The sequence below is a fragment of the Cibotium barometz genome, chromosome 23 (assembly GCF_041138505.1).
Source record: "Cibotium barometz isolate CiBa-2024 chromosome 23, ASM4113850v1, whole genome shotgun sequence".
Lineage (NCBI taxonomy): Eukaryota > Viridiplantae > Streptophyta > Polypodiopsida > Cyatheales > Cibotiaceae > Cibotium > Cibotium barometz.
In genome coordinates this window covers 13,074,961-13,101,189 of record NC_141068.1, presented here as the reverse complement: position 1 = coordinate 13,101,189, position 26,229 = coordinate 13,074,961, and the positions used below count along the sequence as shown (strand labels likewise).

General features: G+C 41.8%; 1 protein-coding gene across 1 annotated transcript; it reads right to left on the bottom strand.

The window, feature by feature from the left end:
• Positions 1–871: 871 nt before the first annotated feature.
• LOC147625652 (mediator of RNA polymerase II transcription subunit 30-like) lies at positions 872–6,353 on the bottom strand. Its single transcript, XM_086817174.1, has 3 exons — positions 5,872–6,353; positions 1,437–1,535; positions 872–1,344 (listed from the first exon to the last, which is right to left on the bottom strand). The coding sequence occupies exons 1-3, from the start codon at positions 6,265–6,267 to the stop codon at positions 1,249–1,251; spliced, it is 591 nt and encodes a 196-aa protein (XP_086673300.1). The 5' UTR covers positions 6,268–6,353; the 3' UTR covers positions 872–1,248.
• Between the last annotated feature and the right edge of the window lie 19,876 nt (positions 6,354–26,229).

Sequence of the window (26,229 nt, the reverse complement as noted above, 5' to 3'; positions counted from 1 at the left end):
TTTCAACAAAGTTTCCCTTGCTTGCGATGGAGCAAGAAAGTCATCCACTTTATGTTTCAACATCTCCATCCTTACCACTCTTCTACGAAGTTCCAATTCTGGAGGGCTTAATTTGTGGTCTCATCCTCACTAATGGCACATTCAAAGCTTGGTGAAAAAGCAAGATCTTGTTCAAGGCTACTTTTGGAGATTGCTCATGTTTCTTGACATCCACTAGCTACCATCATTCCACCAACTCCAACTTGGGCTTGTATATGCTATCCCTTTCCATTGAGGAAGGGTTTGTTCAAAAAAATCATTATAAAAGGAGTAACTGTATAAATGTGTGAGCTAAGCTTTAAATAAAGCAATTCTAGTACTAAGTGTGTGGGTCTTTTCTACTTGGGAACATCATCCCCTTAATATCTTATATAAGCAGTGATGTGTATAAGTGACACCTTAGGGGACTATTCCCATGTACGATGAACCCACACACACTTAGCGGTTGTTCACACAATAGAATTGCTTTATCTAAGGCTTAAATAAAGCAATTCTAGTGTGTGAACAACCGCTAAGTGTAGGTGGGTTCTTTGTACATGAGAACCACCACTTAATGTCTTATGTAAGTAGTTGTGTGTATAAGTGACACCGTAGGGGACACTTGTAACCATGTTAGACATGTGGCATGTGTAGTGCCAACACTTGCCCACTTTTGTAAAGGGTACTTGACCTATTCAAAGGACCCAACCTTAATGTAAAATATAAGCTTGACAAGATGTAGCCTCTCATGCACTCACTTTTTAGTTAGCTTAATCTCTTTTATGCTCTTTTGAATAGCCCCAAATTAGCATTAATAACATTGCTAGGAAAGCTCTACATCGACGAAATCATCACCAATAATATTGTCTGATACTTGTATTCATTTTCTTTGTTCATGGCAAATCCGGCTTGAGAGCCTTGGGAAACGTTGTACAAAACAAAATACTCCAATAATATACTTGGTATTGAGGAGGTGGTCGGTTCAACCGAGTGTAGTGTCATTATGCAAAGTTTCATTTTCAGCATTGTCTTTGTCTTGTGATGTTTTCATAATGGTTTATGTGTGACACCAGACTTGGAGAATTAAATGTGTCATTGTACCCATCAATAGCTAAATGTGAAGAAAGGATAATATACATTCATGAAGCTTTCTCCTGTATTAGGATCCGGAGAAGTCGAAGAGAGCACCAACCCAAAAACCTCCGGAGGGGGTAGCACACATGGCCTAAACTAGAGGCTTGGACTTTGCCACATTGATATGTCACTAATAAGCTCCCGTAGCTGATCAATCAGGACTTTTACAACCTTATTTTTGTTCACAACTTCCTGCCCCCAAACAAAGAAGTTGACATGAGTAATCATCTTTAAGAAACTAATAGTGGGTTTTAGTCTGATTCAATAATACAGACAAGAATTACCTCTCTCAGCTGAGAGGCACGCTGTTCAAGCTTCTCTACTTCTGCTGCATCAGACTTGTCAGTGGGACCGTTTGTCGACGGATCTTCCTGCTCTCTCATCTGCACACTTTCACAGACACAGTCCGCCCATAAGTTCAATAATTAAGATTAGGGAAACATCGATTCTTTCAAAACCTTCAATGTTCATCACAAATACCATGCACCCCATGGACTCTGCACTGACACACCCTCTTCAGATCCCAATCATATGCACGCCATCAAATCTGTCACATCCATCATCCCAGGACAAGGATGCATGTGTCATAACTACTTGTGGCCTCTTTGGAATTAAAGTTAGGGTTTAGACAGAACTCACCATTTATGAGCCCTATTCTCAAAAGGGACAGAGGCACTGACTGAAGGTAATATTTAGGATGCACATAGAATAGATGCACCCCTATGATAGACAGAAAAAGATGTGCAGCAATGACCACTTGTGGCAGGCTTTTGCCACCCATGGACAGCTCAAAACAGACCGCGCTGGAGCTAGGCATGTGAGAAGGCCCAACAAGGACCAAATGGGCACCTCTTAGCCAAATATGCAGCCAGTTGATCAGCATTTATTAGTGGTCATTAAAAGCTGCTCATGTCAAACCTGCCCTGCAGCAGCCAACTTGATGCCCCCACGCATGAGCATCCTTTCCGGGGGTTTAAGGTCCCTTACAGTACCCACGGTTGCCCAATACAGCCGCAATGCTCGAGCAGAATGCTTGGCCAAATGGACTTTCTCATGCTTTCCTGAAGCTAAATCTTGTTGCTTGATCACCAATGTGTTCATGCTATCTTGCAATCAAGTCCAATCTGACCTCATCCTGTGTGAAACCAAGATCGGTGATATATAATGCTGCTCAAAATGGCTTCTCCTCATGATAAGGAGTTTACAAAAATGAGCTAAGCTAGCAGATGCCTAGTTGAGTCTCCGTGAAAGCAAAAGCAATGATTCTGGCCTGAACTTGAGCTGATGAATATGATGCTCATCTCCGCCTTAAAGCTCTCAGCACAATTCTCTGTTGCAGGTTGAAGACATGTCCAACTCTCCATCAACCACGCAAAGTGATAATGGACCTCTGTGCAAAAATGGAAAACATGGTTCCTGCAATCTCCATGTATTTCTCATTGTCACAATATGCACCATTGTTGGCTACTTCTGCAAAGCTCCCATGTCTTGCAAAATCAACCTCAACCTAAGTGATGTGAACTAACAGCACTTCGTACTTGCGTGCGCTGCCTAGGAATGGCTGCAAACTGCTTGCGCTTGGGCTACCTTTTGTTTGTTAACCTTTGCTGCAGACGGGCACCCGGAACCAGATCACAAGGCTGTGCGTCTTGTTCCAGATGGTGGCCTACTGCTGTGCGTTAAGTCTAATGGCTGTGGCTGAGCTAGCCGCTCCTTGGGTGCTTGCGTTTTCTGCTCTTGATAAAGCCACAGGACTGAGCAATGTCACAAGACAAGGCTATGGCTAGATTATCTTCAAAGGCCTGCCATGGTCCTTTGTTAGGGGATAGATGGCCTCTTAGGATTGGCCAAAATGTGCATGGACAAGGGTGCCTTTTGGGCGCCTTCTTTTCCTACCGCCTAGCCTCCTAACAGAGGGCACCTGCCCAAGGCCTCAGTTGGCCAACCATCCAATGCCCACTTCACACCCAAATGCCATGGCTATCCATAAAGCATTAGCACTATTTCCCATACCAATGTTACTAAGTATTTACAATGTAACGCTCCACTCATTCTCACACCTAATACTTAATATTACACAGCAGCTTCGTATAAAAGCTTCCCGAGTTGCCAACAATCTCATGAGAAAGCATTCACATAAGCATTAGCTTCTTGTAACAATAAAGAAGCCCCTAAAATTTTGGGTATTACAGGCTCATCAATGACCAAGAGGTCGTAGTCTTGTTTCATTGCGGCAGTCCTGAGGATGTTAGCTCCTAGGATTTTTTCATGGTCCTGACATTGTGGTTGTTATTGCTAGTTCTCATTTTGCATTGGCTAACCGTATTGCTAACCGTGAAAATGTGTTCTCAGGATGTTTTGAAGTTTCTCACACGCAGGAGGAAGAAAGCACGAAGACAAGCTAGAAGAAAGTGAGCATTTGTGTACAACTTACCCAAGGTCCCAATGCCACTTGAGCCTTGAAAGTTGAGGGTTGAGGAGAACTAGAGCCTTATCGGGTTGCCCAATGCCCACTTGAGTCTTGAGCCTTGAAAGTTGAGTGTTGAGCCAAATTGCCAATGAGCTTTCCACTCGAGCCTTGAAAGTTGAGGAGCGTTGAGGCTTGAGCTTGAGCCAGGAGCCTTGCAAGTTGCTTGAGCCTTGCCAATGGGGGCTCTTCTTATAGCCATGGGCCAAGTGGGGAGGGCTGCTCAACGGCTAGGCGCCCAACGGCTACAGTGCGCAACGGCACACTGCGCAACGGTCTGCTGACCGTCCCGTCCAGCTCCGTCCCATACGAACTGCCATCCCGCCGTCCCGGAATCGCCATCCCCTTGTTGCAGCGTGGGCCCACACGTCCCCTGGCTGTCCCCTATCTGGTTCCATTCCTGCACGTTATGGGACCGCGTTCCCCCATCCTAGGGGTCCGTCCCCCACGTCCCCTGTGACTATGCAAAGAAGGCCTCTCAAACCTGACAAAAATGTTCTTCGGATTGGAGGAACAAAAAAGAAAAGACAATGAAACACATGAAGAAAGCCAACAGGCAGTTATGGATGCACAAAGCCTCCAAAGTGTTACACCCAAAGAAAGTACGCTTTTGCCAAGCACAGAAGAGCTCCTGAGAATAATGATGGAGCAAATAAATTCATTGAAGATGCAATTTGTTGTCATATGCAAGCCCGTGCCATGGCTAGTCCTGCGCAGGGACTATCTTAATCCCTGGTTAATCATCAATTAATCAATGTAGTAGCAGCAGCAGCAGCAGCAGCAGCAGCAGCAGCAGCAGTAGCAGTAGCACTTCGGATTGGAGGAACAAAGAAGAAAAGACAACGAAACACGTGAAGAAGTAAGAAGAAAAAAAATAAAGAAGAACAGAGACGTGCGGAGGAACAAAGGGATAACACACACGTATGAGGAAGACCAATGCCGTCGAGAAGAAGCCGACCAAGAGTTCCAACAAAGACTCAACTAGGAGGCTATGCAAATCCAACATCAACAGACGATGGCACAGATTCTAGCATCCCTCCCCAAGATGGCTCCAAATCCTTCGTCCTCCCACCCTAACCACCACCAACGTCATCCAAACTTAACAAACAATGACGCTCCACTGGAATAAGTAGTATGCAATGCCATGCGTCCCCGACACTACCTATCTCTTTACACATCCATGCAAACAGGACACGAAAAAACATCATTCTCTAGTGAAAAATCCACTACTACATTCACATGCATCCATGATTTATGCACATGCATGCGGAATGGAAATCCCCTGTTCACACTACTTGTACTATTTTCGGCACCCTCGAATCCCAAAGTCCTTTCACATAGGAACATGCCCAGATTGGTGACAACAAGTTTGTACTCAAAGCATAGCATGTGCTATGGGAAGCCCCTAGCCATTGAGCAGCTACAACTCCTTCGGATGCTAATGTATGTGCTTGTAAGTACACACTTCATTGAAGTTTGGACGGACAACTTATAAACACGAAGTACAGGATATCAATGAGGGTGCCATTTTTTCAACATGAAGAAGGGACATCATATACAATTGTGCTAGTACACACAACTCTAAAAATTAAGGTTGGAAAAGTTAATGCGTTATAAATCCTATTCTAGAGGCAAAAAAGCAGATTCAAATTATTGAAGGTAAAAGAGGTAGATAGGACATCCAAAAGGATGATACCATCATGTGAGGTAGCCTTAGTTTATTGATAAGAAATCAAAAGAGACCTAATTAATCTCCTGGAAACGGGCAGGTGACCCTTTACGTCTTCTTCCATGTTTCGTGCATATGCAAATAGCATGGGCAGTGATGGCATCAAACAGGACACCGTAGGGCAGCTCTAGCCAAACAAGCTCCCCAGACAATAGCCCCTTAAGAGGCGGGCTAAACCAGCATCATGAAATTGATGGGACAGCCAAGCTGCTTACAAAAAGGGCATCACCCCAGCCATAGGAGCCAGGGCACATCACTCCCCACTCCAGCCCAAAAACACATTCAATTCTCAGCCCCTTCAGCACATCCCCTTCAAACAGAAGATTTCAAGCTTCTGCTTGCGTTTTTCAACAAAAACACCGCATTACGTGTTTTTGAGTGCATACATACCCCAGACATGCTGCCAAAACATACACACACATCCTTGGATGTCAGCCCTAATGGTTTGAAAACAGTTTTATGTATTCAGGGCAAAATGTTGAAGAGAACACCATGGGTTAGGGCAAACTGCATAGTGACAAACCTGTGGGGAGTTGAAAATAGCTGTGATGACAGCCCTTAGAGATGAGGTAGAAGAACTTAAGCGGATCCTGGCTTCATCGAGGGCCGCCCACCCAGCCTCTTGCTGGGCCAGTCCTGCTGCTGCTCCTGCTCTGTTAGCATCCACCTTGGCGGCAGCCGAATCTGGTGGGTCCGCCACGGCCACAGAGGCCGCCCCTGCTGGCTGTACGGTAGGTAATAATGTCGTTGTTGTTGTTGATGAAGTGACCCAGAGAGCCGGATTGCAGAGGACCTCATTCATGGAGCCCAGCGTCTCGTGAGCTGCCTCTACTGTGGCCTCCAAGACTTTCTGCCCTTCCATGGCCAGCTCCTGTAGGCTCTTGAGAGCCACAGCCGACGATACAGGTGCCTCCTCCATGCCTCCCAAATACCCCTAACACTAAGGTAACGTAGACCCTGAGCTTGAGCGCCCGGCAGTTGAAGAGTGAGGTGCGTCTGTTTGTATGGCCCATCCCTTTGTAAATGCATTTATTTAAATCCCCCGACCCCTCTTTTTAACATAAAATTGATAATACAAGTTTTAGTAAAAATTTCGCATACCTATTCACTCAACAAAGAAATCGCATTAATTAAGGGTTGGAAAAAAATTATCGTTGTTCTTACCTTAGTATTTTTTCGTTAGGTTTAGACCTTAGTTTCTATAAAGAATTATATATTCAATGGTTTGCAAAAAATATTTCCTACATAACTTGCCCTACTCTTTACCATATGTAGATTTCTAACCACTTTATTTTCTTCATGGGGTGTGAGAATACGAGGATTTGATGAATCTACCACACCCTTTCCTTTGTCCACGGGCATGCGTGGATGCAGTAGTCTCCAAGACTTTCTCTTTATCCTGTGGATGCGCAAAAGGGCCTGTTGTATCTTTACCTACATTTGTGATGTCTGTAAGCCCTTGAGGACAGTGAGGTGCCATGGCAAAGACCCACCCCAACACACAAACCCAACCCAACCCAACCCCACAACACAAGGCCTACGAAAGTCAGACAGACCCAATCCAACCCCAATAGTGAGTCCCCAAGCCCACAACACATAGCCTACGACCCAACGCAACACCAACAGTGAGTTCCCACAACACAGAGCCTACAAAAAGTAGACACACCCAACCCAACCCCAACAATGAGTTCCCACAACACAGAACTTGCGACAAGCAGAGAAACCCAACTGAACCCGAACAATGAGTCCCCAACTCAATCTCCTAGATCCCCAACCCAAGCATCAGTGTCGGCCCAACAACCCCACAACACAGAGCAGACAGACCCAACCCAACCCAAACTCCAAGAGTCCTCCACCCAGGTGCCCATGCCAGCCCAACCCCACAACATAGAGCAGACAAAGCCAACCCAACCCACGCTCCCAGAGCTCTCCACACAGGTGCCCTTGTATTGCCCCAGCCAATCGTATAAAATTGCATCCCACCCAAGACCATACCAAAGGCTCCCAATCCAACGCGAATTCGCCGTATGCGCCCTCACGAGAGGACGACGTACAAAAAGATATTAATTAGTTTTAATCTACATTTAATTAATCAAACACATTTAACCAACATTCAATTACAGAATCTGACTACACGATTAATCTATAAAAGCAGAAAGAACAAGCATTAATTAGCAACTAATTAATAAAATCAAGATTAGCAGGGTTCTCGTCAAATCAAACCAACAAACAAGCATTAATTAGCAACTAAACAATAAAATCAAACTAGCAATTAATCACAGACCATCATAGGAACCAACAACTAATCATTAATTAGCAACTAATCAGAGACCATTCATAGACCACCACAGCAAACTAATCACAAACGACGAAGCATAGACCTCCAGCAACCAACCACATACCATCACAGCACAGACCACCATAGACATATGGATGCTCTGAGCACCTTGCAGGAAGAAAGGAGCGAGCCGCATCTCACCTCAACACGACACACAGGCAAAGGAGATGCCTACGAAGGAGCAACCCCACACCACGAACCACGTGACCCCCTGCCCTAAACATAGACAACAACACAGAGGAGATGCTGACGAATGAGCCGCCCCACACCACGAACCACACAACCCCCTGCCCTAAATACAGACAGCAACACGCAGGAGCGAGCCGAAGGAGCAGCCCCACACCACTAACCACGTGATTCCCTATCCTAAACAGCAAAGGAGGTGTAGACGATGATGAAGGAGATGCCCATGATCGACGAGCCACCCCATCTTAATTGCCACTCAGCCCCCATGCATGCACACTATCCCAAAAATTTCACAATCATGCTACCTAACACCCAACCGTTGGCCTTATAAACCTTATAATTTTTTTTAGTCTTATGAACCTTACAATTTTTTTTTTCCTTGGGGGGCCCTTCAAGCCCCCTCAGCCACCATCTTCAAAATTCTCTCTCTTTCCTCTCCTTTCTAAGAGGGCTTTCTCTACCCTTGTTACAAGGAAATCACACGGTGGCACCTTTATTTAAGGAAACTTCGTCTACAATTTCATTAGAAAATGAAATTGTACCACCTTTATTCAAAGAAACTTTGTCATAATTGTGCCGATTTTGGGACTTTACACACTTTTCCTAGATTTGTGGATGGACAGGGACATGAACAAGGAAGATCCCCCGTCCATCGGGGATTACTTGCAATTCCTGGTGGAGAAACGAGTCTCTAAAGCCTTTGATTCTCTTTACACTCCCTCACTATGTGCCCTCTCTCTCTCTCTCTCTCTCTCTCTCTCTCTCACACACACACACACACACACACACACACACACACACACCTGCCCCATGTAGTTATTTAAATGTTTTTAGAAGTGGCTCCCCCTTTTCCACTTTTTTCTTGTTTTTTTCTCCCTTGTGATTCACTTTTTTACCCTGTGTAAAAACTTCATTCGATAATAATAACCTTTTCAAAAATATACTAACCTTATAAGCTAGATGAAAAAAACCTTTCATGATTTTTATACTTTCCAAGCTCAATGCTTCTTCTCTAGCACTCGTGACTGGAGATGGTCCTAGATGCTAAGGTGAAGTGAGTATGATTTTTGAGGGAGATTTTCTTGGCTATCCTCTCTCTCTACTTGAACTATCTCTCTCTAACTATTGCCACCACCATCTCCGCCCACCATCGCCCAGCCCACCCTCCCTCGCTCTCCTCTCCACCCTCTTCCCCTCTCTCTCTCTCTCTCTCTCTCTCTCTCTCTCTCTCTCTCCCTCCTTCTCTCACACTCCCTCTCTCTCTCTCTCTCTCTCTCCTTCTACCTTTGGTCGTATATGCCCTCATGTTGCATTCTATTGACGTTAATACCTCTCTCTCTCCTTCTCTCACACTCCCTCTCTCCCTTTCTCTCTCCCACCCTCCCTCTCTCTCCTTCTCTCACCCTCTTCCCTCCCTTTCACTCTCCCACCCTCCCTCTCTCTCCTTCTCCCACCCTCCCTCTCTCTTCTTACTCCCTTCCTTTCTCTCTCCCACCCTCCCTCTCTCTCCTTCTCCCACCCTCCCTCTCTATCATCTCTCCCACCCTCCCTGCTAACATCTTTGTCCAAAGATAATAGGCCTCTGCTGTGATTCTGAGATGTTCTACTGCATCTCCGCTCGTTTTGTTGCATAAATATTTACAAATGCTTTCCAGGGTTTCCTTTAGAGTATAGCTAGGGCCATTATAAGACACCATCAGAGATGAACAAAGGTAGTTGATGGTCGTGAGGGTTTTAAGGAAGAGAACAACAGAGAGGGAGAGTAATACAATGAGAGGGCGAGGGAGGTAACAAGAGGGAGAGGAAGGCAACAATATTTGGAAGTGAGGATTAGAGTAAGGTGGGGGTCAAATTTATAGATACACAAAGCAAGAAGCTAGTCTACATGCAAAACAGTCCCAATAGCTCCCTTGGTATCACTGAACATCAAGGATACTTGTGTCCCTCTTTGGAATTGGGGAGACACCATAAGGAGTAACACGGAAGGAGAATGAACAAGAAAGAAAGAGTCATAAAAGATCTAAGAAAGCAAAAGATAATAATAGAGCAAAAAAGCAATAGATATAAATAGAGGTGATATAGATAGAGGGATAAATATAAATAGAGAAAAAAAGATTAAATTAAAAAATTAAGTTTTTGAAACAAGAGAAAGAAGGAACAAACAAAGAAGAAGAGAAGAAATAATGAAAAAAAAAAAGAGGAGAGAAAAAGGTATAGAGAGAGAGGAAAAAAGTGAGTGAAGAAAGAGTTGGTGCGAGAGAGAAAGAGAGAAAGCTATCTTTTTAGGATTTAGTAACACAGAGAGAGAGAGAGAGAGAGAGAGAGAGAGAGAGAGAGAGAGATGACAAGGGTGTGTGAGAGTGTTTTTAAAGAAAGGGAAGGAGTTTTGATTTTAATGAGAGGAAAAAGAGAAGAAAATGTTTTGTTTTAGGAAGGAGAAGAAAGTTGTTTTGAAAAGAGAGAGTGTGTTTTGTTTGGGGGGGGAGGGAGAGAACGTTTTGTTTTAGGGGGAGGGAGAGAGCGTTTGTTTTTTAAAGCGCGTTTTGAATTTAGGCCGGGAGGGAGTGCGTGGAGCGTGTTATTTGGGAGGAGGGGAGAGAGCGCGTTATTTGGGAGTTGGGGAGAGAGAGAGAGAGAGAGAGAGAGAGAGAGAGAGAGAGAGAGAGAGAGCATGGAGCGCGCTATTTGGGAGGGGTGAGAGAGCGCGTGGAGCGTGTTATTTGGGAGGGGGGAGAGAGCGCATTTTGAGTTTGGGGTGGGTGCCCCACTAAGGGCGACGGTCTCCCTTAGTGGGCAAGCCCCACTATAGGGTGACGGGCGCCCTTAGTGGGCAAGGCTTGCCCACTAAAGGGCGATCATCGCCCTGCCCACTAGCAGATTTATGGGGGAAGCAGTGAGTGGCACACCAATGCACGTGCAATCAAACTTTTTTGGTGATAACATTACTATTAGCCGGCGTCGAAAACCCATAGTTATAAATCTTGAGGAAGATAACTCATCACATCGTCCAGAGTATGTCACAGAAAACCAGCCACGCAAGAAACATGGTAGGAGATTAAGCTTTCCACCCACTATTCCTTTAACTACAAGTGATCAAAAAAATGCAAAGGGAGAGACAATTGAGTAGAGCTGGAGGAAAATGTGGAGAGTGATATACACGATTCAATGTGAGCTACACAACAAGGTAACTTGCCAAGGATGGTTAGGTGGCCAAGATGGCAAGTGCAAAAAGAGCATCAAGAACTGCTGTGGCAAGGTGCTCTTTCTATGGTATGAAAGAATGGTATGGTGCACAAAGGCATTAGTTCATATGGTTTTGTAACAGCAACGTGGATCATACTTGGAGAGTATGTAACACCATCTAGACCCCTAGTTCTTTGGCCAGTGGGACGAGGTACAAACCTGATTGTGGATGAAATTCAAGAATTGGAGATTGGTGGGTTTGTGTTGCAAAAGAGACAATGCCAGGAAGCAAATGTAGGCCAACGGTTAACAAGGGATAGAAGTGGCATATCAAATATGGTAGCCAAGCGAATAGATTCGGCAATTTTAAGTACAGCTACGATCTTTGAGAATTTGGTCATTAAAGTTAGGCAGATGGAAGTTTTTGTAATTGAGACTGTGGAATCACTAGTGCGCAATGAAAAATAACGGGTGACTATGGGAAAGAATCCATCATACACATGTCCCGATTTTCAAATATCAGGATAGGTGTTGGATGACCATATTGTGCATGCAAGCACCTTTACTTTGTATATTTGCGTATCTTTGGGTTAGATGTGAACCATAATATGTTTATACATCAACCCACTCTAAAAAAAGAGGACCTAATGAGAATGTTTCACAATAGGAGAACAATGTGAAAAGGACCTAGTACTGTTGTGACATTGTACTGTAGTTTTGAAAAGATCCTTCATTTTGCAATAATAAGAACTAACTATTTACTTTTCATTTTTTAAAATGTTTTAGTAGGACAATTAATATGGTTATATGTCAATGCCTTGAATATGTTCATTCCATTCATCTACCTTTTTTAAAAAAAGTGGATAGACATGCATGTACTTTTCTAAATATAGGGAAAAGCCAAGCATCTACTTTTCTAAATTTAGTAGGTAACCATGGCAGCTGGCGGTGATTGCAAACCTTGCACAAGGGGAAGATTTCTTTGAGTAAGAAATCCTACACTATTTCGTCTGTTTATTTCGTAGAGCAACAACATTTTATGGTTTTAATGTTGTGGTTGAATTATGGTGTTATGTTTGCAGACGACTAGTGCAAGTTAATTGGAACGAGAAACTGGATTGTTTGACAGAGGATAGGCTATACATCTTGGCAGCTAGCTCGTTGTCAAATGACCACAAAGCACAAATTTTGGATATTTTGATTGATGGTGATTTGCAGAGGCTGAAGGATTCACAAATCCCTAAAAGTATGTAATAATTACTTTTCTTATCTTCTTGATATTTACAAAGTACTCTATTTTGTTTGAATAACAATTTCAATGGCAATGCAGCAAATGCAAGTTTATTCAGGGATTGGCCTTGAAGGGAAGTCACATGGCATGAGATTGGAGCACAAGGTGTTACCGTCCTTGTAGAAATATCAAAAAAGTACAAGGTAATTTTTTCAGATACATTCCTTGATGACCTCACCGATCTTAAGAGAATGTATTTTGGGAAGCTGTTCGAGGAAATGGTGGGATCCCTAAAGAAACAAGGTGTGGTAGCTTCAAACCTCGTTGTCGAAGGCTACCAAGCGTGCTGTGTTTAGGTGCGTAACATTCCATAAAGTTTACTTACTACTTGGTTGTACTCTTATATTTGTAAACTGAACAGATGTAATGATGTGTAGATGGATTTGTAAGTGCCATGCGGAGAGATCTATTGCAAATGTACATGAAATCTTAAAAGAATGGAGTAATCCAAAACATGAAAGCACTATGTATACATAGCAACAACTTTGAGACCTTTGGGATGTAGAGATGTACAAGAGATGCCCATTGTTCCTTGACTTTCCAAGTGGCAAATTTCCCAAGAGCGAGAAGGAGATGTATACTCGGGCTTGTAAAGCAAAGTAATCAACCATGGTATGAACTATACAATTAGATATTTCACTTTAACTTAAATATTATTTCTTATATCTTTTCAAATGGTGAATTCTATTATGAAGCCTAGAAGTCTACGTGACAAATCACATGTTCAAGGTAAAGGTAAAGGTCTTATATGAAAGATGAAGAAGATGATGAAGATGAAGAGGATGAAGAGGGTGATAATGATGAAAGGGAAAATGTGCCAAAAAAGGATGCAACGAAGGGAAAAGGAAAGTCACTACAGGAAGAGGACAACTTTGATACCTCTCCATCAGAATATGATGAAAGAGGTTCTGATGATAACACACACAAGATTGAGGCAACCCCAAAAGGCAACCCCAAAAGTTGAATAAGTTGGTCATGCAGCAACACATGCACTCTTTTACTTGTGGTTCTTTGGTATTATTGTTACATTGTTTACATACTAACATAGATTAAGGTATGGATTCAGATAAGCTTGGCAAGTGGTGAAGCGCCAAATGCACTATTGTGACCGCATGTGAAATGATTTCTAAAGTTGTGTCTTTTATATCCTGTAATAACAATTGACGTATAACTCTACTCAACATGGTGTGGCAGGACATCATTCTACAAAGATGATGGCATGTGTTGGGGATCCTTTGAAGATAGGCCATGCACTTCTGAACCAGCAGTGTCCACTAGAGCTAGAACATGTCTTTGATATGTTGTTTGAAGGCCAACGTGGGAGACATGACCTTTACTGTTAAAGGTGTCAATACAAACACAACGTGTGATCGTATTGTAGTGAGGTTTCCCACATGAAGTTCTATTTATGGTTTCCCCGATGACATTGCCCCACCATGGAATCTCTGCACATGTGAGTGATGAGATTATTTTTCCTTCATTAAGACCTTGTGTGTTGTTGTGCATATGTTGCGTGTGTGTATGTCATGCTTACGTTTTTTGTGTATGTCATTCAAATTAATGCCACGTAGATGGAGCATGCATTGCTTTAGATTTGCGAGACCATCTTAGATGACAATTACTCTATATATCAAGTGGCAACCATTATAGTTAATGCTGAGTGTTCTGGCTTCTCCTTGGACACCTTGGTGAAGGTGTGATGTACAACGCACATTAGAATAGGCCTTTGGACAAGAGGTAAGCAACACTAACCATAGAGGTTTCCATTGAGCATCACTTTTTGCTACAAAAAATCATCTCATACTCTTGTGTAGATACATACCCTCGTCACCTCGCTGCTAAATTTATAAGCATAGTTGAACAAAACCATACACAACCTTTCTCACTTGATTATATCATTGATCCTTTTGCAACATGATGCAGTGGGGCAAATGCCCAAATGGGACAACATGGCGAGATATGGAATTAACTCTTCATGTGCTCCTAAATATGGGCTTTACATTTTTTTGGTGGAATTAAGAGAGATGTTTGCTTTGTATGTGGATCTCAACGTGGATATAACTTTTGGGATAGCTTGTTGAGACGTCGTGTAAAGCAAGGGCAAGTGTTAGTAGAGCTTTATGCTGGATGTGGAGATTGTGCTATGGTAGCAAAAAATTAGGCATGAACATTGTTTGTATTGACCGCAATGAGGATGTAGTGAAGGGTGTCTTGATGAAGATTTCATTGTAGTGCAGTAAACATATTTAGTGAAGCATTTGTAGACTTGAGGATCTGTACGCAAAACATGAGTTAAGTAAGCTTTGTTGGGAAATGAGAAAGAAAGAAATATATATATATATATACATACATACATACATACATACATACATACATACATACATATATATATAAAGAATTTGTAGACTTGGGGATCTGTATGCAAAACATGAGTTAAGTAAGCTTTGTTGGGAAATGAGAAAGAAAGAAAGAAAGAAAGAAAGAAAGTAAGAAATATATATATATATATATATATATATATATATATATATATAGAGAGAGAGAGAGAGAGAGAGAGAGAGAGAGAGAGAGAGAGAGAGAGAGAGAGAGGATAAAGAGAGTGAGCAAAGAAAGGGACTACAAGAGTGAGAGAGAAGGGTAGAGAGGAAAGAAAGAGAGATATCTTATCTTTTGAGGAGTTTCACGAGTAAGCAAGAACAAAATGAGGAGTTCGAGAAAATGAGAGAGAGAGAGAGAGAGAGAGAGAGAGAGAGAGAGAGAGAGAGAGAGAGAGGAGGGGAAAGGCGAGAGTGAGCAAAGAAAAAGACTGAAAGACTGAGAGAGAGAGAGAGAGAGAGAGAGAGAGAGAGAGAGAGAGAGAGGAGGTGAGAGTGAGCAAAGAGAAGGACTGAAGAGTTAGTAAAGAGAACGATAGAGAGGGATAGAGAGAGAAGGAGATCCAAGAGAAGGATAAATCGAGAGTTAGCAAAGAGAAGGATAGAGAGAGAGAGTAAAAAGAAGGATAGAGAGAGTGAGCAACAAGAAGGATAGAGAGAGAGATGAGGATTTAGAGAGAGAAAGAGGGAGGAGGATAAGAGGTAAGAGAAGGATAGAGAGGGAGAGAGAGGGATACAGAAGAGAGAAGGATAGAGAGAGTTAGCAAAGAGAAGGAGAGAGAGAGAGAGAGAGAGAGAGAGAGAGAGAGAGAGAGAGAGAGTAAATAGAAGGATAGAGAGAGTGAGCAAAGAGATGGATAGAGAGAGAGAGGGGGGGAGGATAGAGAGAGGGAGAGAGTAAAGAGAAGGATAGAGAGAGTGAGCAAAGAGATGAATAGAGAGAGAGAGAGGAGGATATATAGAGCAAGAGAGGAAAGGGGCATAAGAGGTAAGAGAAATATAGAGAGGGAGAGGAGGATATAGAGAGCGAGAGGGGATAGGAGGTAAGAGAAGGATAGAGAGGGAGGGTGGAAGAGTGAAAGAGAGGGATGGAGGGAGAGGAGGATATAGAGAGCGAGAGGGGATAGGAGGTAAGAGAAGGATAGAGAGGGAGGGTGGGAGAGTGAAAGGGAGGGAGAGAAATGGACGGTGGTAATAGAAGAGAGAGAGAGTGTGTGTTAGCAAAGAGAGACAAGGATAGAGAGAGAGAGGGTGGGAGAGGGAAAGGGAAAGGGAGGGAGAAGGAGAGAGAGGGAGGGTGGGAGAGTGAAAGGGAGGGAGAGAGTGGAGAGGGAGGGAGGGTGGGAGAGTGAAAGGGAGAGAGAGAGAGGGAGGGTGGGAGAAGGAGAGAGAGTGGAGATGGTGGTGATAATAGTTAGAGAGAGAGGGAGGGTGGGAGAAGGAGAGAGAGGTGGGCTGGGGGCAGTGGTGGGTGGAGATAATAGTTAGAGAGAGATTATTCAAGTAGAGAGAGAGGGCAGCCAAGAAAAGCTCCCTCCATCAAGCTTGCTCAGTGACCATCCCTAGGTGAAGTCATTCTCAAAGGAGTGGTACTTTTACGATGGATTTTAGCCGTAAATTTTATTACTTTCCCTTCCTCCCCCACCCCCACAAAAAAGCATGTCCATTAAATTATGTTCCTCCAATTTTTAAATATAAGCTTAGTATTTTTTACCCATGTGTGTGTGTGTGCTTTTTTTGGGGGGGGCAGGGGTGGGGGGGCAATCTAGTTGTTTAGGTGCACATGTGTCTTTGTTAACCACTCCGATTTTTAACATGGTTCTGCCCACCCTACCACAAGGTACTTTATCATCTCACTCGCTTGAGCAAGCACCTATCTTTTGTAGGAAAATGCTAGAACGCGACCTTACCATGAGCTTAATGTCAAATAGGAGAAGTCCAAGGACTTTGTGTACATACTTGCTTGAGACTAGTAATGTCCCTGACCATTTTTAAGTTTTTCATCATATATAAGTTAATTCTAACAAAATAAAAAAGACACATTCATTCCTTTACAATATAATACTTGTGAGCTCTTCTCTTCACTCTTTCTTGCTTTGCTATTGGATGCTTGCTAGAAGGATTGCTTGCTTAAATAGGTTTGCTCATACGTTTCTCTCTCTTTTTATCTTTTTCTTCATCCGCCTTTGTGAGAGAGCACCACAGTGAAGGCCATCCTCTTCTCGCTTGTTACTTGTAGAGCTATTAGATTCTTGCATGCTTGCTTGAATAGGTTTCCTTGTATTTTTCTCCCTCTCATTAGCTTCTTCTTCATCCATCTTTGTGAGAGAGAACCACCTCAAAGGCCATCCTCTTCTTGCTTGCTTGTATGCTATTGGATTCTTGCATGCTTGCTTGAATATGTTTGTTTATAGGTTTCTCCCTCTTATTAGCTTCTTCCTTCATTTGCCTTTTGTAAGAGAGAACCATCCGCAAAGGCCATTCTCTTCTTACCTCTCCAACTAGGCATGCAAAGCTCTTCCTTCATCCCTATAGCCAATGGAACATTCCGATGTGACAACAAAGTGAGGATAGGATGGAGAAGCTAGCGCACCCGGATCATCGAGACAGGAGTTACATTTGGGCTCAAAGGCAAGGCCTAATTACTGAGATATCAAGGTCAACTAATGTTGTGGACATTGATGGCCTGCCTTTGGGTGATAGCTTCCACACTTATTGAGCTTAACTAGTGCTACGAACATTGATCACCTACCTCTGGGTGATAGCTTCCACACTTATGCCACTAGCATGGTTAGATTATGGTTGATATGTCGACAAGCTATGTGACAGCCTTATTTGGATTTTAGAGTATGGCATAGTTATAGCGCTAGCTCATATAATCAGTTTCACACTATGGACCGACCATTGTATGTTATAGTAGGAGATTACTTTCGGTTATAATATGTACTCTTATCTCTTTATGTTAATGGTTGTAGAGAAAAGAAGAAGATAGAAGAATATTCAACATCCATCGCAATAACTTTGACAATGCTCCAAATCCCATCTCTCATCAGGAGCAACTTGATCTTAGTCTGCCAAGTTGGGAAGTTGAACGCGGCCATGTCGAAGCCATCTCTCAACAGGAGTAACTTGATCTTAGTCTGCCAAGTTGGGAAGTTGAACGCGGCCATGTCGAAGTAGCTAAGAGCGACCACGATGGTGGTGTGAGATATGGAATGAGAGAGGGAGAGAGTGAGGTAAACTCAATAGATTGTGAAGCCAAATATTACACGTACACAGCACACAAAGAGGGCTTTTTTTTGATTGATGGTTAACCTTCCAAGTATAATGCTCTTTTATAGGCTAAAAGCCTTATCTTTCTCAACACTCTACTTAGTGAACTAACAAGTGTCATCACTGCTTGCACACAAACACATTAGGTGGCTTACACACAAACACATTAGGTGGTTGTAATAAGCAGTTGTTGTTCACACACATATACTCACTTACTCATATAAGTGAGTGTTCACACTCATACATAGAAGGGGAGTTAACACACATGCATAATCAGGGTACACGTATATACATAGACTTCAAAATACCTAGCATGGCCCTCGTAAAATGGCATGAAACTCCAGAAGTCCATTTGGGTGGCCAAATGGTGACAACACACATGTATGGCATCCACCATCTGTGTGACCTCTTGCAAGGGTGTAACTGTGCTTGATGCTTGATTTTAAAGGAACTAAACTTATTTATGTGCATGTGCATGCATTGCCTTTGTTCGTTCCTCTTTGAAGAAAAGGGGCATGCATGCAAAAATGATGACCTTTATTAGAAATGGTAACCTTGGGCTTATATAATGTTAACTTTCACTGACATTGCAAGCTCTCGGATAAATGTGAATGAAGTGTATTGATACAAATCGATGATTAAATTCAGTGAGCTCTTGAAAATGCAACTTCACTTTGATAGTAGGTGTCATCGCCTTCTCTCCTTTACAGTGGTGGTTGTCACGGATTTGCTTTCTTCTGCAACATGTGCTAATGGGATTGTCAATTGTATCTATGGCACAAAACGTCTAGAAGTCCACCTATTAATAATATGAACATATGTATTAAGCAATGCGAACATATGCTTGTTTGGATCCTACTAGTCAATGATGTTAACAAGCAGTGTGAACATGTGCCCTTGCTTAGGTCCTACCTGCGAACATCGCACTTTGTTTCCCCACACAATGGCTTTAGTGCAACCAGTGCTATAAATATGTGCTTGTTTGGGTCCTACCCTAGTCAATGGCCATAACTCTTTTAAGTTTATATTTACTACAAAGATGCTTGTCAACCAGAAGATCACAAACAATGTCATGGTTTACGCGAAATCTTGCCAATCAATTATTAAGAGAAGTCACATGCTAAGATTGGTACCAATCCATGCATCCATGAGTAGACTGTCTTTGGCTAGATATCCTTATGTGATCAATGGCTTTGCCACTGTTTGAGGTTCTAGATGGTTTTCATGACAAACCCATGAACCCTTCCAGCCATAATTACAAAGAATGAAAACATCTTCCTCAACAAAGTTCTCAAACTTGCACCTTTGGATCTTATAGATGGATTCATTGATCAAAAGTATTTTTATTAGTTGCCTTGATGAGAAGCAAGAAGTAGATTCATATTCGGGCTTTTCTTTCCCATCGTGACAATGAGAAATGTAGGCTCTCGCACTTCCTAGCTTGCACACTGAAAAGAGAGCTTGGTGCTATACCAAGGCCAATACCATGCACAAGACTGAGCTACCAACACGACTCAACATCGAATATGAAAAAGGAGGCAAAGAAAAAATGAAACAATGCAGCATTCCACACATCTTCAAAAATCAAAAATCAGAAATGAACCTGAATCATCCAACACGGTCTCCCAAAGTTGAACTCGGATCAATTCAGACCACTTGGATCGGACATCTCCGAATTTGAGACTCGGCTTGGCTCAAGGTTTGGCCACAGCTCCACCCTAGCTTCAGACTCACGTCGGCTTGGCTTTTGGACACCTTCAGAACTGGAATTGGGACATTATTCGGGTGCTCAAACTCCGGATCATTAACGGCTCAGATCGGGGACTATCACAAGTTTTCCCACTACTCACAGAACATTCTTTATGCCTTTTAAATCGAGAAGCACCATTTAACTTCACTAATCATGGTTTTCATCCCTTTCTGCATGCAGCAGCTCCACAACCTATATCAACTTTAATTCTAGAGTGAGTGGTTTCTTTGTTTTTATTTCAAGAGATTTCGTGCTGTTTAGCTCACTTAATTTCCATGTCATCCATCAGCTCCAATTTTTTTCTTTCCATATAATGTAATAAGACATTTTCACTCCAAACCCATTAATTAATTAATGGGGCTACTGCTTGATTAATTAATTAATGAAAACCGTAGGTTGTTCTAAGGTTTATTAATTAATGAAAACCGTAGGTTGTTCTAAGGTTTTAACCTTAGGCTGGATACTCTCTCTCCCCCCATCTGCCCGACTCTCTCTCTCTCTCTCTCTCTCTCTCTCTCTCGGGGCTATTGCCTAGCCTTGAAATACAAGGCAGAAGCCTTTTAAAGGCTTCTTGGGAAACCTCCAGAGTAAGATTCATCTCGAAACATCCAAACCCTGACTCCACCCATGTTGAATTTTTTCAAAAAGTTACCTAAAGTGTGCTAACATTTAATTGGCCCTCCTCTCCTAAGGTTTAAAAAAAGTTACCTAACGTGTGTTGTCATTTAATTGGCCCTCCTTTCCTAAGGTTCAAAACACTCTTCCCATGCTCATCTAATTAATTTAAGTTTAAAAAACAGTTGGGACCCATATTTTCCATATAGTAGAAATTGATTTATTTAGATTTGTAGCTTATTGTAGACTAGCAATATATTGATTTTTATTGATTTAACAGTAATTAGGTGATTTTAGGGTTTTATTAGAGTAGAAAAGTAGAATTGATTTTGTTGGGGTTGAAGTCAGTGGTGAGGTTTTCTTCACATTGTTTGATTTCGGCAACCATATGATGGAATTACCATCATAGTATCCTTGTTGTTGAAGTACATGCACATGCACCCAACTTTGACGAACACTATAATTTGGTGGCCGATGTGCAATCTTGGAATATGTGATCAATGCCACATCGTTCACACATTGGTCGTCGCAAGGTGTCAGTGACTATGGGCATGGAAGTATTCCAAACTGTGTAATCTGTCACCTTGTGAGGTCCACGATAATAGAAACACTGAAGTGTCCGATTAACTACTTCCTGAGCAATTTCTACCCTTTGGACTGTTTCTGTTTGGTGCACGAGAGATGGAGGTTTTGAGTCCATTGTGGATGAAGCGGGACACTTTTTAGTATCATGGTCAAAGGTTTTACAATATATGCAATATAGAAGAACAGGTGCCTTGTATGTACAATGAGGATTGGGATGATCGTAGTGATTGCATTCAACACAAGGCATTTCGCTCCTCACTTTAAGAGGCATTAAGGATGTTTGGTTTTGAAGGTTTTTATCCTCTCCTATAGATGTTGGTTGTTGCAAGGTTTTAAGCAAGGCTGCATAAAATTCTGGGAATGTCAGTTCCAAGATCGATCTTTCTTTTACCATTGCTTCACTTGCTTTAGATAAGGAACACCTCGTAGCATGATCATCTTCTAGCATAATGTCATTAAATGTATTGCTTTAGATAAGGAACACCTCGTAGCATGATCATCTTCTAGCATAATGTCATTAAATATATTGCTTCTTTGCAAAACATTGATCGAATATTTCCGGATTGGATACAATGATCAAGTTGTGTAAGCTGTTATTCTTCAAGCCCATAATGAAACATCTCCTCAATTGAACATTATTTAATTTTTACCATGACTCACAACGTGAGTCGAAGAGGTTTATCATAAGGATAAAATTGAACCTAGGCACCATAGCAAACAAGAGATAGAGAAAGAGAGAAGCAGATGCATTTTGAAGAATCTCATGAAAGAAGCAAAGTATAATGCACATTCAAAAATGGTCAAAAAGGTCCAAAAAAGAAAGAAAGGGGAAATGGGAAAATGGGGGGAGGAGGAGGTGTTTTAATTATTCAAAAATGAAAAGGGAAAAAAAGCGGGAGGGGGGTGGGCAAGGTTTTGATTTTTGAAAATGTAGGGCGGAGGTGATAACATTTAGGGCTAGGTATTTTTGATATTTTGTATTTTTTTCTTTCTCTTTTTACTTGTGGTGCTTATCAACACAAGTAGGGAAATGTTTGCGAGATGGGTGCAAGGCCCCAAGCTTGCAAACCACAATGACATTGAGGAGTGAGATGTTGATGTCGAGGGTGCAACAAACAGAAGCTTGCGCCCTACTGAATTACCCTATGGTTTGTTGCCCAATAGGTCAATGGATCATAAGATTGATTTGCTTCTAGGGTCTTAGCGTGAGTATCGCCAGCACCTTACATCATGAAGAGCCATCAGGAAGAGGATGAGATTGCTCGATAGTTGTTGAAATATCTCAGGATGGGAGAGAGATTGGACAGGTACGTAGGAGTAAATCTCCTTGGGGAGCTTCATTTCTTTTAAAGCACAAGAAGGACAGTACTTGTTAGATGTGTGTAAGTTATAAAAAATTGAATAAAGTTACGATTAAGAATAGGTATGCTCTTTCCAAAGCTTATGATTTGATAGATAGGGTATAGGGTGTTGTTGCCTATTTTACAAAGATTGACCTTCGTATTGGTTATCATCAGCTACATATATCCAAGGAAGATGTGATTAAGATCGGTTTTCGTACACGATAAGCCATTATGAGTTTATCGTATTATCGTTTGGGCTCAGGAATTCTCCTACTCTTTAGCAGATGATGAATGATCTCTTTTGAGATTATTTGGGGAAGTTTGTTGTGGTATTCTTAGATGATATTTTAGTTCATAGTCTTACCCTTGAGGAGCATGTTGAGAATCTCAAGGTAGTCTTAGGTGTACTAAGACTGTATGCTAAACTTTCTAAGTGTGAGTTCTTTTGTAATAAGAAGTTCACATACCTAGGTTCTCGGATTTCTTAGGATGGTATGAGCATTGATCTTCATTGTATCAAAAAGGTTTTGGATTGGCCGAAAATCAAGCAACTTCGAGCATGCTCAGGATTTATTGTCTTTCTTAAAAAGTAAATGAAGGATTCTTTCAATATGACTGTTCCTTTTATGAACCTTCTCAAAGGATGTGGACGAAAGTCCAATAGTCTTATTACCTAGAATGAGAGTCTTGATGAGGCTTTTTGTACTCTCAAGCTCAAGGTGAAGGAAGCACCACCTATTTTGGTCGTATGGAATCCTGGCCAACCATTTGCACTTGAGATTGATGCCAATGATTACGTGATAGGGGCTGCCTTGTTCTAAGGAGGTTGACCTATGGCTTTTGAAAGTAAGAAGGTTGATGTTAGCCAGGTCAGGTGGCATATAGAGGAGAAAGAATTGCATGATGTTATACACACATTGAAAATTTGGAGACATTATTTGTATGGATCCAAATTTGTTGTCTTGACTAATGAAGGACATTTGTGATAGAACTGAGATGAGAGGGAGGAAGGCAGGATGGGCAGAGCTTATGCGGGACTTTGATATGGAGATTCAGTATAGGAAGGGTAGTTTAAACCGGGTTGTAGATGCTTTGAGTTGGGTTGGGGAGGTGAATATTTTTAGTTTCATCGAGATTAGTGTTGACTTGTGATTCCTTGAGAGGGCTATGTCGCAAACCAATGGGCATTTCAGTCTCAGTATTGGTTGCAGGTTTAGGTAGGGAGCTCCAAAGTTATAGACTAGGACTCAAGGGTCATACAACCTGTTAGAGTGGCTAGTAATCAGTATGTGATCCAAAACAGGATATTGTTCTAGGATGATAGAGTTTGTGTATTGGATTGTGTTGAGATTAGGAAAAGGATCCTTTATGAATGTCATGACACTCGTACAGCATGTCATCCGAGGATACACCTATGATTTAGTAAAATGGACATTTTACTAGTCTAAGATGAAGGAAGAAGTCTAGGACTAGGTGGTGAAATGTCATCAATGTCAGGTGAAAAAGGTTGAGTGCCTTAGAGCTGGAGGAGGGTTGTTACATCCTCTAGAGATCCCTTTTGGAAAGTGGGAAAGTATTTCCATGGATGTTATTATCGGATTGCCATGGACCAGTAGAGGGCATGGTGCCATCTGGGTGGTGGTAGACAAACTGACAAAGATAGCAAGGTTTTTACCTACAAGGTCAACCGTTAAAGCAATTGATTTGGCACAACAGTTTGCTGATCACCTTTTCAAGTTGTATGGGTCGCCTTGTGACATAGTGAGTAATATATATAAAAAGTTTTCTAGACACTTCTGGGGCAGGTAGTTTGAGACTACACTGAGTATGAGTTCGTATGATCATCCTCACTCCAATGGGGAGATGGAGAAGGTGAATCAGGTTCTAGAGGATATGCTTGGTGCATACATCTCTAGGTGAACATCAGATTGGGAGAGGTATATCCCAATGGTTATGTTTTCCTACAATAGTGCTAAGCATTATTTGGATATTGGTTACGGTTTGTTTATGCTAATTACCAACCTAGATCTTCGACAGTTTCTTCAATGTTTAATGTCATGGAGGCACCATAGGAGGATAGGTAATTGGATATGTCTTCACCTTGGGAGGCTTGGGAGGATATGTTAGTGGGTGTCTTCACAAAGTCCATAGATTTGTTGGAGATTTTAATGATATAATAGCCAAATTTTTTCCTTTGATGTATTGGTAGAGTATTACTTAGCAAGAGAGGAAGAAGAGAGTCTCAATTGATAAAAAGTTGGAAATCCCAAGACTCCTCCTTGAATTATGAGAGGGTACAAACCTTGGCTTTAAAAAAACCAAAAAGAAAACTCTTAAAATATGACCATCTATTAATGTGTACACCTATTATTGTGCACACCTCTAAATATGCCATAATTCAAATTAATGCTTATCCTAAGCCAATAACCTTAAAGTAGATGATCCAATTGCTTATCCTAAGTCAATAACCTTAAAGTAGATTATCCAATTATTCTATATGACGAGATTCAATACAAGCTCCCTAATGATCTTGGCGTGGATTTACAGTGTTCTCACAATCTTAACATCAATTTAATGCAAATTCACATGATAAAAATCCCTTTATGAACATATCCTCCCAAGCCTCCCAAGGTGAAGGTAGATCCGATGGCCTATCCTCCTATGGTGCCTCTATGACATCAAACATTGCTCGGCATCTCTATATCTAGACCAATGTAAGTGCATGTTCCTTATCTCCAAGTTGGTGTATGAGTAGTTTTTGCTCTTCTATAACTATATTTTGCTCTTCTTACACGACGTCTAATAATGCAATTTTCTCTTTATGATAAGCATTTGATATCTCTTTTAATTCCTTGTGTACCTCTCGTAAATCTTGTGCTTTATCTATTCTAGATATGAGATTACTACTCTTGCTTCCCTTACTGCATCTTTGGCAGCTAACTTCTCATGTTCTAGCACTTGTTTACATCAAAGCAGTGTGGATCTCCTATTTCTTCTATGGCATTGACTCTTTGATTCTGCTCATCTATGTATCCACTTGTAGGGCTTTAGCTAGAGTTTGTCTTCACTAGGTCTATCTCTCTTATCATTAGTCATGCTTTCAACAAACACATGTTGAGGTGCTTTGTCATGAACAAAGGGCCCTCACATTTTTGGTGAACCCGACGTGAAAGCCTTTGGCCTTGGTATGGGAGATAGAAAGAGATCTAGTTTTTTTTTGGAAAAAGCTTCATTCTTTCCATGGATGCACTTTTATGTGCATAAGAGGGACTTGTTTCATAAGCTTTGGAAAGCTCTTATTTTTTTTTTGTCTTTTTTTTTTCTTTTCTTATGCACCTACTCAAGAGCGAAGGAGATAGAAGCTGTCTTAAAAGCTTAGGGGAAAAGTTTTGTTTCTTTCTCTTCTTCTATACGCTATTCGAGGGGGGGAGATATTAAAAACGCCTGCGACTAAGCTTTGCTTTGTTGTGCTTAAACAAGAAAGGAGTCCATCATCTTCATCATCAACATCACCAATCAATCGACAGCTATGAACAAAGTAGGAATTGCATAGAAGCATGCCTTATAAAGATTGTGGGTGCCTCTCCTAGTATGCCAACTGCGAGGCACTTGTGATTTGTCCTTGATGAAAGTCTGATAAAAGAGATCACGATGTTTGGTGGTGGCAAATTAAGGAAGCCTGAGTTTGTATTGGCAAGAGAAGTAAATTGGACGGTTCAGTGTAAATGAAGGCATGAAAGGCTTGTGATGTGTTTGAGATGCGACTCTAGAGATCCTTAGGGAGCTTGGATTAGTTGAATCTTGCTATATAGAATAATTGGATCATCTACTATAAGGTTAGTGGCTTATTGAAAAGCATTAATTTGGATTATGGCATATATATAGAGGTGTGCACAGTGTAACGGGGTTCGAGTGCATGGCCTTGTTTGCTCTGCCGCTAGG